General features: G+C 49.3%; 3 protein-coding genes across 3 annotated transcripts; all 3 read left to right on the top strand.

The window, feature by feature from the left end:
• F5B22DRAFT_137313 (acyltransferase family-domain-containing protein) lies at positions 1 to 2,455 on the top strand. Its single transcript, XM_047969009.1, has 4 exons — positions 1 to 517; positions 596 to 669; positions 977 to 1,595; positions 1,654 to 2,455. The coding sequence occupies exons 2-4, from the start codon at positions 631 to 633 to the stop codon at positions 2,295 to 2,297; spliced, it is 1,302 nt and encodes a 433-aa protein (XP_047831014.1). The 5' UTR covers positions 1 to 517; positions 596 to 630; the 3' UTR covers positions 2,298 to 2,455.
• A 2,797-nt stretch (positions 2,456 to 5,252) lies between these two features.
• Positions 5,253 to 7,010, top strand: F5B22DRAFT_646255 (uncharacterized protein; the record flags this gene model as incomplete). Its single annotated transcript, XM_047978706.1, has 10 exons — positions 5,253 to 5,331; positions 5,399 to 5,472; positions 5,525 to 5,924; positions 5,992 to 6,022; positions 6,074 to 6,120; positions 6,251 to 6,326; positions 6,403 to 6,413; positions 6,500 to 6,596; positions 6,689 to 6,858; positions 6,952 to 7,010. 10 exons carry the CDS (start codon positions 5,253 to 5,255, stop codon positions 7,008 to 7,010), a joined length of 1,044 nt encoding a protein of 347 aa, XP_047831013.1.
• Positions 7,011 to 7,653: 643 nt separating this feature from the next.
• F5B22DRAFT_136985 (vera protein) lies at positions 7,654 to 10,103 on the top strand. Its single transcript, XM_047969006.1, has 5 exons — positions 7,654 to 7,850; positions 8,066 to 8,136; positions 8,186 to 8,712; positions 8,782 to 9,696; positions 9,806 to 10,103. Exons 1-5 carry the CDS (start codon positions 7,787 to 7,789, stop codon positions 9,936 to 9,938), a joined length of 1,710 nt encoding a protein of 569 aa, XP_047831012.1. The 5' UTR covers positions 7,654 to 7,786; the 3' UTR covers positions 9,939 to 10,103.
• Positions 10,104 to 12,636: the final 2,533 nt, after the last annotated feature.

Raw genomic sequence — 12,636 nt, 5'->3', positions numbered from 1 at the left:
CTTTTTCCTCTCTCTGTCCCTGTCTGTCTCTCTTGTGTGTTTCAATTCTTTCCCCCAGAGCCGTCTGTTCCGACAGATAAACTGGCCTCGTCGTCTTAGCATTCGACGATCGCTGACAGTTTCTGGTCTTTTATTCGTAATTCATTCGTCTTGTTCATACGATACGATAATCATCGCCACGGTGTATAGATTGCTGTCTCGCATACTACCTACCCGACCGTATACCTTTCCCGCCCGTGCGGCCAGTCGCTCTCTTAAAACTTATCTACAACCACAGTCGTTCCATCGTTCGCCACCTATAATATTACACAATCCGCCCGTCCCCTACGGCAGCCACTTAGTTGTACATTATCCCGGCTTCCAACTACCGTTCGCAGTATCCTTGTGTGTCCAGACTTTGTGTGACGCCGCGCCTCCAACACAAAACGTCCACCTTGCGGTCCTACAAGCATCATCATAATCTTTGTCCGAGCTCAAGACGGCACAGCATCCCTGCTACCTATCACACTCCGAGCCGGTACATCATCTAGCCATCAAACAAATTCACCGTCGTCACTACTTTAGCAATTCGGAACTCATGATATAACATCGATAGAAGCATCCGGTGGTTTTTTCGAATAGTACGACAAGATGGCGATTGGTAAAGAGGGGAACGTGAAATGGGTTGACGTAAGTGAATATTGTCTCAGCCTCTTGTCTTTTTCTGCCACGCTCTCGAATGCAACGGAATCATTCCAACCCCGAGGTGTTGGTCATGCGCATTCCTTGCGGTGGAGAAGACTCAATCACTGCGCCCTTCGGCCTCGATGGTTGGACGACTGTGTACTTGTCAAGCCCTGAGGGCGTCTAGCAATCTGAAATGGAGTTCTGCGTTGCGCAGGATGCTCTACGATGCTAGGTCTTGACAGTGCTTATTATAATTCTCGATTTATTAGGTCAATTGTGCTTGTCAGGAACTAACCAAATGCGTGAACAGGGTTTGAGAGGTCTTGCCTCATCACTCGTCGTTCTAACTCACATCGCACGCGCTTTCGATGGCGATCTCTTCCTCCCTGCCTCGTCTGCTGAGGCAGCTCCTCGGGTGCTCCAGTGGCCTTTTCTCCGAATCCTTGTGCAAGGCCGTATCGGCGTAACTATCTTCTCTTTCGTCACTGGTTACGTATGTGCTCTCAAGCCTATCAAGCTCTACCGTCAAAACAACCAGGATGTCGCTTTCAACGCTGTCGCCAAATCGGCGCTCAGCCGTGTCCCTCGTCTGATTATCCCTTGCTCGCTCGCTACTGTTATTATCTGGATTATGGCACAATTTGGAATGTTCTTGGTGGGAAAGTCGAGTGATTGCTGGTGGTGTGGTAAGACCGCTCCCGACCGCATGGGCGACATTTTCTCCTCCATCAACCATTTGATCTTCAATATCATCAATACCTGGACGCATGGTGCGAATGCATACGATGGAAACCAGTGGACACTTCTGCCACTATTGAGGGGAAGTATGCAGGTTTACGTCTTTATCGTTGCAACAGCCTATCTGCAGCCACGATACCGGATGCTTGCCAGCTTGATAGTCTACTTTTACTTCTACATTGGCGGCGATTGTAAGTCAATCTTCAAGAATCTTAAAAATGCCACAGGCTACTTGCTAACGTCATCTAGCTGCCTTCGGCATGCAATTCTTCTGGGGTGTTTTCATGTGTGATCTGCAGAATACTCCTTCGGCAAATGAATTCCTCGTTAAAAGACCAAGAGTCTCACGTGTTCTTGCTGTCATTTTCTTGGTTCTCGGCCTCTACGTTGCATCATATCCAGAAGGACACCCGGAATGGTCTACTTGGTCCCATTGGCAATACTTGGTATTGCGCCAAATCGTTCCTAAGGGTGGTGAGATCCCTCGATATGGCTCGGGTATAGGCCTGCAATTGATTACCCTCGGTTTGCATTTCATGCCTGCCATTCGAGAATTTCTGTCGTCGAAGTATCTACTGTGGCTTGGAAAACAGTCCTTCGCTGTCTACCTGCTCCATGGTCCTCTGCTTCGCAGCGTTCTTTGCTGGATGGTGTATGGAATTTATGTTCCCCCTGATATCACGAACGAGAATGGCGAGGTCCTGCACGGTAAACTCATGTTCCCTGGCACGACAAGGCTGCTTATCGCATTACCATTCTGGATCCCTCTCAACTACGGTGTAGCTATGCTTTGGACTGGCTACGTTGACCCGTGGTGTGCAAACCTTACGCAGAAGATTGTCAGTTACATCAAACTTCCGGCAGACGAAAAAGGGGTACTGTTGCCACAATAGTGGAAAATCACAAGGCGATCTCACGTTGAAGCGACAGATGGGTCTTTGACCCTAACTCAACCCTCTGTGAACCACGCTCAATAACCCAACCTCTTCTCATCCGCTCTGATTCAAGTAGCTTTGTATGCGCTGGGTCGCTGCTTGGGCGATGAGAGGCTTGTATAAAATAAAGGTCATTTGACGCGAAAAGTAGGCATATCCGCCGCTTGATTCTTGTCGATACCAGTTCCTTGGACTTTACGAAGCGGGCGTTTCTGGTTTGGAGTACATAACGACCTGATTCAGGGGTAATTGCATTGAGGATGGCAGCATGATATGGTGCGCATTGTACGGCCTGATATATCCATGTCCACCGTTCTGGCTTCGATACCCAGAGGTTGGACTAATACTGATGATTGCATGGAGATGAAGGAAGGGAGTTTAGACACCCATTGTTATCTATCCACGGAAGCCGACAAGGTGATCACGTCGAGGTCAGGCACTAGAATTAGAAGCTACTTATGGCGCACTTAGTACATTCATAGTAGTGCTGCGGCTATATTAATGTACAAAATTTGTTCAATTCTATAATGTCTAACATTCAATATGTGGTGTACATTTGGCACGGCAAATATTGAGGTTGAAGATTTTGGCCAGTCTAATTGGATCTAGTTAATTCAAATTGTAAAATGTCATGATGATATAGACTCAAGGAATTGTCTCACCACCAGGTTTGCAGCGGATCTGTAGGATCCCGAGTAAGGCGGAGAATCCTAGAACCCTGAATAGGAAGCCAACAAGAACGTGATATGAGAAGAGACCTTGCTCAGTTTAGAATTTGCGCCTCATCCACCTATCTATCTATCTGCGGATCGGCCCGACAAAACAATTCCTCCTCACCTCGTTTGTCTCTCTCTGACTGACCTGGGCAGAGGAGTGAAGGAGGAAGTGAGGCTCGGGAGGTTTATTGTATGGTGTAGATTAAGCCTTGTATACCTATATGATATGATATGCCATGGATGCGATTGGATGTAGGTATACAAGCTGCCGGTATGATCGCCGCGGTACTTTTCGTTCTTGGCTGTCAACTACGCCGTCAGAATCTGTCTGGTTTTTCCTTAACTGCTCGACTGGTTGTTGAGCGTTACAGCGCTGGTGTAATATATTAGCAGACCTGAAATCGTGCAGTGCATCTCTATCTTGTGTATATAATGGCACAAGTTATGCTGCTGCTGCTGTTGGATTCTACATAGATATGTGGTTATGTGGTATAGACGTTGGATTTAGTGTTTTGTGTTACGACTTTAACTGAAACCCGTTGGTTGGGATCCAATCGGCATTGGGACCCGCTGGACACAGCCAACTAACTAACTCGGTACCAACGGACCACGGCAGCCGGGGTAAATGTTTGGCTTGTGATAGTTACCTATACATAGATACCTCGCTATTTTAAGTGTATGTAAATCCAACAGGACCTGCCAAGTAGATGGGATATACCTCACCATCGGCTTGGCGTATAACACCCACTTGCGTATCCAGAGGGTAAGTGAGTAAGTAGGTAGGTAGGTATCTCGTGTGCACTTACCGCCTTACTACAACGTAACCTCGTATCCCGCGGGGTGTGGGTATCTATCGAGGTCCGCTTTGGAGATGCCACCTCGTCCCGACCAATACGGGGTCTGTCCCAGTGAGCATTGACAATGATGGTATAGGCTATGACAATCGCTCGCTCGCTCGCTGTCGAGTTCTGGGTAGAAGATTGGCCTCGCAACACGAGCCATCCTGTCCTTTCTCTTGGCATAAGCTACTAGTGAGAATATGTGTATGCCTTGCATGCTCTCGGTTCCTACTGGATATCATTCGAGCCGTAAGCCGATGGCGCTAGGACGAGAGACTATATTCGTGGTTTTGAGTTTCTCCAAGAAGAGGTAGAGAAGCAGAGCGGGGCATTATAGTTGGTTGAGAGTGATAGGGTAATGTCTCTCATGTGTTGGATCCCCGAGGCCAAGAATAGCATTGTGAGGGCTAACGAAGTGAAAAGGTATATCCGAATTTGATAGTTACTGCTCACGTGCGCTGCTATGTAAAAAAGCTGGCACAGATGCCACTGACTTAACATTGCCTACTTAAGTAGAATAGTGCAATCTTTGTACAGTCCCGAAATATTCCTATAAAGGTCAGTTGAGGGCATCTCACTCATCGGAGAATGACGCAAGTAAAGAGAGGGTTTCTCTCGCCAACTCTCATATAAGTGCGACTAGTATCACCCGAGTGCACCGCATCATGAGGTGAAGCTTCGCTCAACAGAACTAGCCATGATGAGAATATGAGCTTAAGCCCCTGGTGAATAGAGGGATTTATACTTCACCGTGATAGTGCCGTGTAGTAACGAGACACCGATAAGCGCTCACTCCATGAGAATTCATGTCTTGGAGCCAGGCTCCTTTTCATGACTGTCGTATTGCCGAGCGTATTTGATAGCTGCGGCGAACTCAACCAGGCACTCATCTCATTGGTACGGCTTATTTCATACATATAGTGTACACCCCGGTACATGGCCCTTTTAACCATCGCCATTCTGGAATACTCGTTTGCTACTCTTGTAAAGTGAATAAATTAGATAGCAACAGGGTAATGTTGCCGGCAAATCATAAGCGATCACACCGGTAGGTCGAGTGGGAGGCGAGGGAGTCGATTGGTCCTCGTTCGGTCGGGGTAGTCTGTAGGCGACAATCCAAGCCTACAGCGATATATATGATATCGCGCTTCAGAATTTATGAACCGAGATTGCCACATGGGAGATTGATATAAGGTAGGGTGAGGCCGCTGGGATAGATAAGATCCCTCAACCTGCTGGAAGCCCCCTTTGTTGATATTTTCTCCTCTTTTGCCCCGTTTTTGTAATCATAGTCGTCGTCGCTAGCTCCTGAATAATCCGAAGTGAAGACTAGAAGGATCGAAAAAACTGATATCAAGATGCATTGGAATTCGATGACAGCGCTTGCCCTGGCGGCGCCAGCCGCTGCCCTCCTGAGATTCTCATGCACTCAGCTCGGTATGCTATCTCTATAGTCATCTTCTTGCTCTTGTCTCAAGAGATTACTAACTCAGTCCAATTGCAGTTATTGACCGTGTCGACCCCTTGGTCAATCCTGGCATGAAACCATCTCCTCATCTACACCAAATCATCGGTGGCGTGAGTTTGACATGTTCTCGGGATAAAAGGTCGGTATACTGATGTTAGATAGAACTCCTTCAATGTGACGATGGACCCGGCCAAGGATATGCCCGGCGAGTCGAGCTGTACAACCTGCCAGTTCTTAGAAGACTCGTCAAATTATTGGACGGCGGTACTCTTCTTCCAAGCCAGGAACGGAACCTTCAAGAGGGTACCAATTATGCCGAATGTTGGCTTCGAGGGTGCCGAGGGCGGTATGACCGTCTACTACATGCAAAACGGCCTAGCAGACTATCAGCAGACATCTAAGGTCACCGCGTTCAGACCCGGCTTCCGGATGATCATCGGTGATCCCCTTACTCATACCGCCTATGACTCCAACCGCTTCAGACAGGTCACCTTTACCTGTCTGCAAGATCCCGGGACTCGCTTCCCCGAAACGAAGAACTTTCCCAACAAGCCTTGCCCAGGTAATCTTTTTAACTTGATGGAATCTTCATCCATCTATGTTGGTCGTACTGACGATTGCGGCTGTAGCTGGTATCATGGCTAATATTCGGTTCCCGACGTAAGTGTTGTCGAGAAATGGCGCTCGAGAGGTTAGCTGACAATGAAATAGGTGCTGGGACGGCAAGAATCTGGACACCGCAAATCATATGGATCATAGTACGTTCTCTCGAATCGTCGAATTTTCGTCTTATCAGGTTTCCAGTTTTCATCTGATCTTGAAGCTTCTCACGAGCGAGAGAGAAGTCATTTTCCAAAGCGGCATTTTTCTAACGACGAGTCTGTATAGTGGCATACCCGGCCAACGGCACCTTCGACTCCCGGGGGCCATGCCCGGCATCTCATCCCGTTCCCGTGCCACAATGGTACGTATCAAAACCTGCTGTGCCGGTTTGCTAGATCCGGCGTGGGTAGGATTACCAGAGCTAACTGCTGTCGTAGTACGTGTATATGTGATTCAAAAGCGTGGCTGTCATTGGCTGCGCAATTCTACACATACGTAATGAGGATCTGGACTAACACGTTTCGATATTTTCAGTGATGTATGAGACCGTCTGGGATACGAGGCAGTTCAATAATCCGGAGGACTGGCCTGAGGATGGCTCGCAGCCATTCGTTTGGAGCTTCGGCGACCAGTAAGTATCAATCACGTAACCTGTCAACAAGGTAATCCCTAGATCTGTGAGCGCCACGTTTGGCTAACGATGCCCTCTTCGCGGGAAAAAAGGACTGGCTATGGCAGTCACGGTGACTACCTCTTTGGGTGGAAGGGTGACGCGCTGCAAAAGACGATGGACACACCTTGCTACGTCAACTGCCCGACGCTGACGACACAGCCGGTGGCGGACCAGAACAAGTGCAAGGTAGCACGGTCTTATGAGGAGGACATCGATGGCTGTAAGTGCAGGACCTCCCAACGCCCCGATGTCTCTGTTGGTGTCGTACTCGTATTCGTCATTGCTGATACCGTGCCTCTTTCTTTCTGATTAGGGCTCTCGGAGCTTCCGGGCAATGCAGTTGTTTCGAGACGATGGGCGGAAAATCACTGAAAGCTATTTGGTAACAACGAGATGAAAGGGTGAAAGGGTGTGTGTGTGTGTGTGTGATTGATGTGCTGAAGACCCTCGTGGACTGTAAACGACAACTCTTGCTCCGGATGTGAAGGGCCGCCGGCTTCTCGGGGAATATAAATCTGTTTATACTCCGTACATGCCCCTTTTCTCACCTTCCCGACTGATATGGCATCCCCTAAAATTGCGCCGCATACCCACCAGTTTGATCCCCTAAGCTATACCTAGATTTGGTAGTACCCAAAAAGCTACCTAGCCTTACGCCTCAGACTCTCATGCTCTCCCGCCCGTTGTGTTCGCCATCATTAATGAGGGCCGTGACGATCTAAGCAGTGACCATCCATTGTATGCAGTTGGTGATGGGGGCGAGATCCCTAGGTAGCAGGAAGGTTTGTTGCAGCTAACTGCACCAGGTGCTTGCTAAGTACCCGCTACCTCTGCTAACCGCTAACCGCTACCTAGCTGCCCCTATCAGCCGCTATCTACACATGTATCAGCCCTACTACAAGTACCTAGCGAGGTACCTAGGACTGTACTGTACCTACCTACAGTAGTACGTCGAGGCCAGGCCAATCAGCGGCAGCTCGATTAGGCACGAAATTCCACGGACGAACCCTTCGATCCTGTATTTAAAGGGCGAGAAGCAGCCACATTCGAACACCAGTGACGCGCGCAGCCAATTACAACTTTGGCCGTTTCTTTTTCGAGAAAGCCTTGCTTCCCTGCTTGCTGCAAACCATATTGCGTATTGCAACATGGGCATTGGTGGTGCGACTAATTCGATGCTGTTCCGCGCTGTCGGAGCGGTCATCGCACTCTGTAAGTGCTTACCTTACTCTAGGTATTGTCTTGGAAGGGTGGATTGGGTTGATGGGGAATGTCGGGAGCATCGTCATACGACTTCCAAGACTTCCTCAAGAACCGAACCCCATGCAACAACTACGTTAACGGCACTTTCATACATCTGCATCACGCTCGCAGATCCATCCCACTTACTAGTAGAAGACTACTTACTAATCCGGCGTAAAATGCAGTGGTGATCCGGCTCCTGTACCGGGGTTATGTACAACGGTCGCGCGTGAAGGCACTGAAAGCGCAGGGAATAGTGAGTATGACAATGGGAGGGGGATCGTCAACGCTGACAACCATCGCAGCCCATTTTGCCTCACTCATGGCTATTGGGCCACCTAAAAGTCCTCGGCGACTGGCGAGCTGAGAACCCGCCGGACGCCAACTTCTACTCATTCCACACATGGCTTATCAAGAACTGCAAAAGGTATTTCCCAGACCTCGACTTCCCGCCGCCCGTCGTATACTTGGACATCTGGCCCGTCGAGATTCCGCTGGCGCTTGTGTATGACCCGGTCTCCGCCTCTCAATTCGCACAAGCCCCGAGTCTGCCCAAATCACACTTGTCGACAGAGTACCTTTTACCACTCACCGATGGCCTCGACATCGTGTCTAATGAGGGCGCGGAATGGAAGACCTGGCGGTCCAGGTTCAACCCCGGTTTCAGCCAGCGAAATCTGCTAGCGATGCTTCCCGCTCTCATTGAGGAAGTCTCTATCTTCGCCTCCAAATTGGAAGATCTAGCTGGGGCCAAAGGACAATTCGGGCCCGTGTTTCGACTTGACGACAAGACAATAAATCTCACCTTTGATATCATCTGTAGGGCAGCACTGTGAGTTCTAAGATCACTTCTGAAGGATATCCGCACGATTTCGTGAGGATTTTGCCTGACACTTCACAGAGGTATGCGCCTCCATGAGCAACAGCGCACCGACTCCAGCTCCAGTCCCCTCAAGTCCGCTTTATTAGACCAGATTCGAATTATGAGCTCCGGTGCCAATGCTGCTCGAGCTCTGCCACTAGGTCGCATGCCCTGGGATCTAGCAGCTGCACGACGCAACAATAAAACCATCAGGGATTCCGTAATGCCTCAAATCCAGAATAAACTCGTCCAGAAGGAGTCAAACGACTCTCAAGTCAAGACCATTGTAGATCTAGCGATCAAGTATATTGACAAAGATGATCCTAACGCCTCGAGGGAGAAGCCCACCGAGGAATTCGTCGACCGGCTCCTGGCTAATCTGAAGGCCTTCCTCTTCGCCGGGCACGACACGACAGCCGCGACGATGTGTTTCATGGCGAAACTATTGCATGATCATCCTGAGTGTATGGCGAAAGTGCGCGCAGAGCACGATGCAGTATTCGGGCCGGATCCGAGCAAGGCAGCAGACGTTCTTACAGAATCACCTCACCTCTTATACTCGCTCCCGTATACCCTTGGCGTCATCAAGGAGACGTTAAGACTCCATCCTCTCGCAGCGACCGTACGTAAAGTGCCACCAGGATTCGCTCTGACAGCCCCAGGCTGGTCGAATCGCTTCCCAATGGACGGCTGGGGCGCGTGGTTGTCAGCTCCGGGGGTCGCCCGCAACCCCAACTACTGGGTGAGGCCCGAGGAGTTCATCCCCGAGCGATGGACAGCCCCTGAAGGTGATCCATTACACCCGGTGAATAACAATGCGTGGGCGCCATTCTCGATAGGCCCGCGAAACTGCATTGGAATGGAGCTTGCGATGGTCGAGCTGAGAATTGTGTCCGTTCTTACCGCCCGACGGTTTGACATTGAGGAGGCGTGGGACAAGTGGGATGCGCAGAAGTGAGTCAGATAGTTTTATCCCACCCCTCCACCATTGTAGAATTGCGAACCCTCGCGGCAATATCAGCACGGCCGAAACTGAATACTAATGTTGCTCACGCGTCTGTAGAAGTTCCAAGGCGACCCCCAATGCCAAAATCGACGGGCAACGTCTGTACTCATGTGGCGACGGTATTGTCCATCCCAAAGATGGCATGCCAGTGCACGTGAGACTCCGGGAGCACGCACCCGTCGCCGTCTGAGCTGGTTTAAATGCCTCAACAGGGAGGGCATCTACCTACCTAGTCCGATCTTCCGGTCTTGGGTGTACTTACTACGTACATAGATAGACATGGGTTTTCTTCTCGCCGGTACTAGCGGAATAAATGGGATAGGCAGCCAAGTATGCGGCGGCTTGGTGTATGGTGTAATGAAGAGACATAGACTTCCTCATATTTCGGACAAGCCCAGTTGTGTCCTTCTGGTGCAACTTCAGTTTCATAGTGCTACACGCCTCGAAGAACAAACCGACAAGGTCAAGGAAGGATCCCCTCGTCTCGCCTCCTTGGGAGCGCACCATTAAATGTGTGGCGATGAGAGTACGGCTGACTTCGACCCCGTCGCGCAGTCCCCCCACGTGTTGTTATTCATCTCTGCTAGAGGTCCGGATTCGCAATTCCGCCATACTTACTTTAGTATATAAATTTGTTATATCGGACCCGTCCCAGCACAAGCGAGCACTGGACTTGTATAGGTGTCTTACCTACCTAGGCAGCACAAATCTATTGATGCGCGCATCATCAACCAGCCAACCCGGCTTTTCCGCCTGGACAAATCGACATACCTATGAGTATATGTAAGTATATTCTCAAAGTAGAGTAGAGTAGGTAAGTAAGTATCTTACCTGATTGCTATGTAGTATCAAGGTACATAGTCGGTCTGGATCCCCAACCCCACGCTCTCCGCAAACACGGCGCGTACACTACTTACGTGCGTGCGTGCATTGCGTTTCGCAAGCAAGCAAGCAAGCTTATGCGTACGTACATTACCAGGAAGTGGGTAAAGTAATGCAATGCAGTGTAAACATAAGATCGTGTAAATGTACCGTAGCGTTGTAGTAATGCTCAGGTACCTACTTTACCTCCTTGCCCAGAACGTATAGGTAGGTAGGCCACGAGGCCTGTAAGTAGGTACCTATTGTACAGTAGGTAAGTATGTCTTAGTGTACCTAGGAATCTTAAAATTAGTGATTTTTAATTCCGGATTCATCGACTGGGTCCGAAACAACCCCCCAACGCGCGTTTCGGGTGAGTAACGTGACAGCTCCGCGATGCAGCTCACGATCCATCACCGACGATGGGAAAAGGAGTCGGTAAAGCGATTTGTTTGTCATGTTGCATTATTTTTACTTGGCTTTTCTTCACTGTAGAGATATGGTATGGTATACAACCTACTGCTGCAGGATCAGGATCAGGACCGAGCGAAACCTCTACTTATGATCGGAGTTTACTGATTCTGTACTATTGGTATGTAAATAGGTAAGTGTTCGTTGGTAAAATAATATGTATGTTAGTTCCCGGACAGCATCCCGCGGTCCTCGAATGTGTTAGTGCAGGTACACTAGCCTCGTCTCGTCTCATCTTTTATTCATCCATTTCCTTCCCGCCCACTTGCCAAGTATCGTGACCTTGGATGGAAGCGTGGAGTAACATCACACGCGGTTAGTGTCATGTGGGAAATTGTTTGTCCTCGCTGCTGCTGGTGCGTTAACTCCGATGGATGATGCTATGTAATGTATGTAGGTACACTAGCACTAGCACGTACACTGCATTTACATTACAACATGTTTTACATACGGTACCTCATACTTACCTCTAGTAATGAGCGGTGAGATGCATGTTTGTGCGTTGTGTTGGATCTTCTTATCCACTTGCATACAGTAGGACCTACAGCATTCTTTGGCAACTTGAAATACCTAAATCATGTTGCCGGCTTCCGTTTCTAGAAGCGTTGAGGTATCTACACCATACTTATGTGCTCAAAAGAACAAGCTGTCACTTGGCTGCTGAGTGCTGAGTGAGCTCGTCGTCAGCTTGCGCCGCAAGAGTCTGGGATTATTATACTCCGTAATATCGTCAGCATCAAGTATTGTTCAGGTCGGTCATTAACCTCATTCACTATTAACATCCCGCGCCCAGCTCGCCAGGTACCAGGCCTAGCAGAGTCGTAGCAACCACACCGGACCCAATTTTGGGGACGAGGGTGGATCTCTGTTTCGGTCTCGGCTGCGTCTCGCCCAGCGCCTCGTCTCTTCGTCTCTTTTGTTCTGGGCGCGGGATGCTTGCCCTGTCTGCCCTGTCTACTTTTAACTCCCGTTCGCTAAGACTCGTCAGCTGAGCATCTAGATTTTTCATTATTGGTATATTTTCCGTATTCATTTCACAGCAGCTCTCTTTTGATCCCCCTCCATTCTCACGATCTGTCCGGAAAGCTGTATTTGTTGTACCTACCTAATTTACCGTAGCTCTCCTCCTTCGTCTTAGTGTAGCGACCTGTAAAATCAAATATTGCCCCACGTGTCCATCCAACAGACAGGCTACCATACTACACGTACACGCACGCAATCTGTTGTCAGTAAGACGAAGGAGGAGGAGGAGGAGGTCCTATCTCGGCCATCAAGCGATATGGAAAACTGGATCCAAGGGTCTGCCGGGGTTTCGGTATCAATGGACCTACTTTTAAATCCCATACGTGGAATGCACGATACGTCAGAAATCGACCCGACTGGACAGCAATGGAACACGGTGGTTGTTTTGATCATCTCGTTCGCGCAGCACTAACAGGATCTGTTACAGACAGATTATGGGGGCCTCACCCTCTTTTATCCTCTCTTATCTCCAGCAGCGTATGCAGAAGGTGTCGATTCTGTCGATGGATCTTCACCCATATCCACCCAGGGCC

This window comes from Xylaria bambusicola (assembly GCF_022495145.1).
Source record: "Xylaria bambusicola strain CBS 139988 unplaced genomic scaffold F5B22scaffold_19, whole genome shotgun sequence".
NCBI classification, from domain to species: Eukaryota; Fungi; Ascomycota; class Sordariomycetes; order Xylariales; family Xylariaceae; genus Xylaria; species Xylaria bambusicola.
This window is presented reverse-complemented; position numbering and strand designations above follow the sequence as displayed.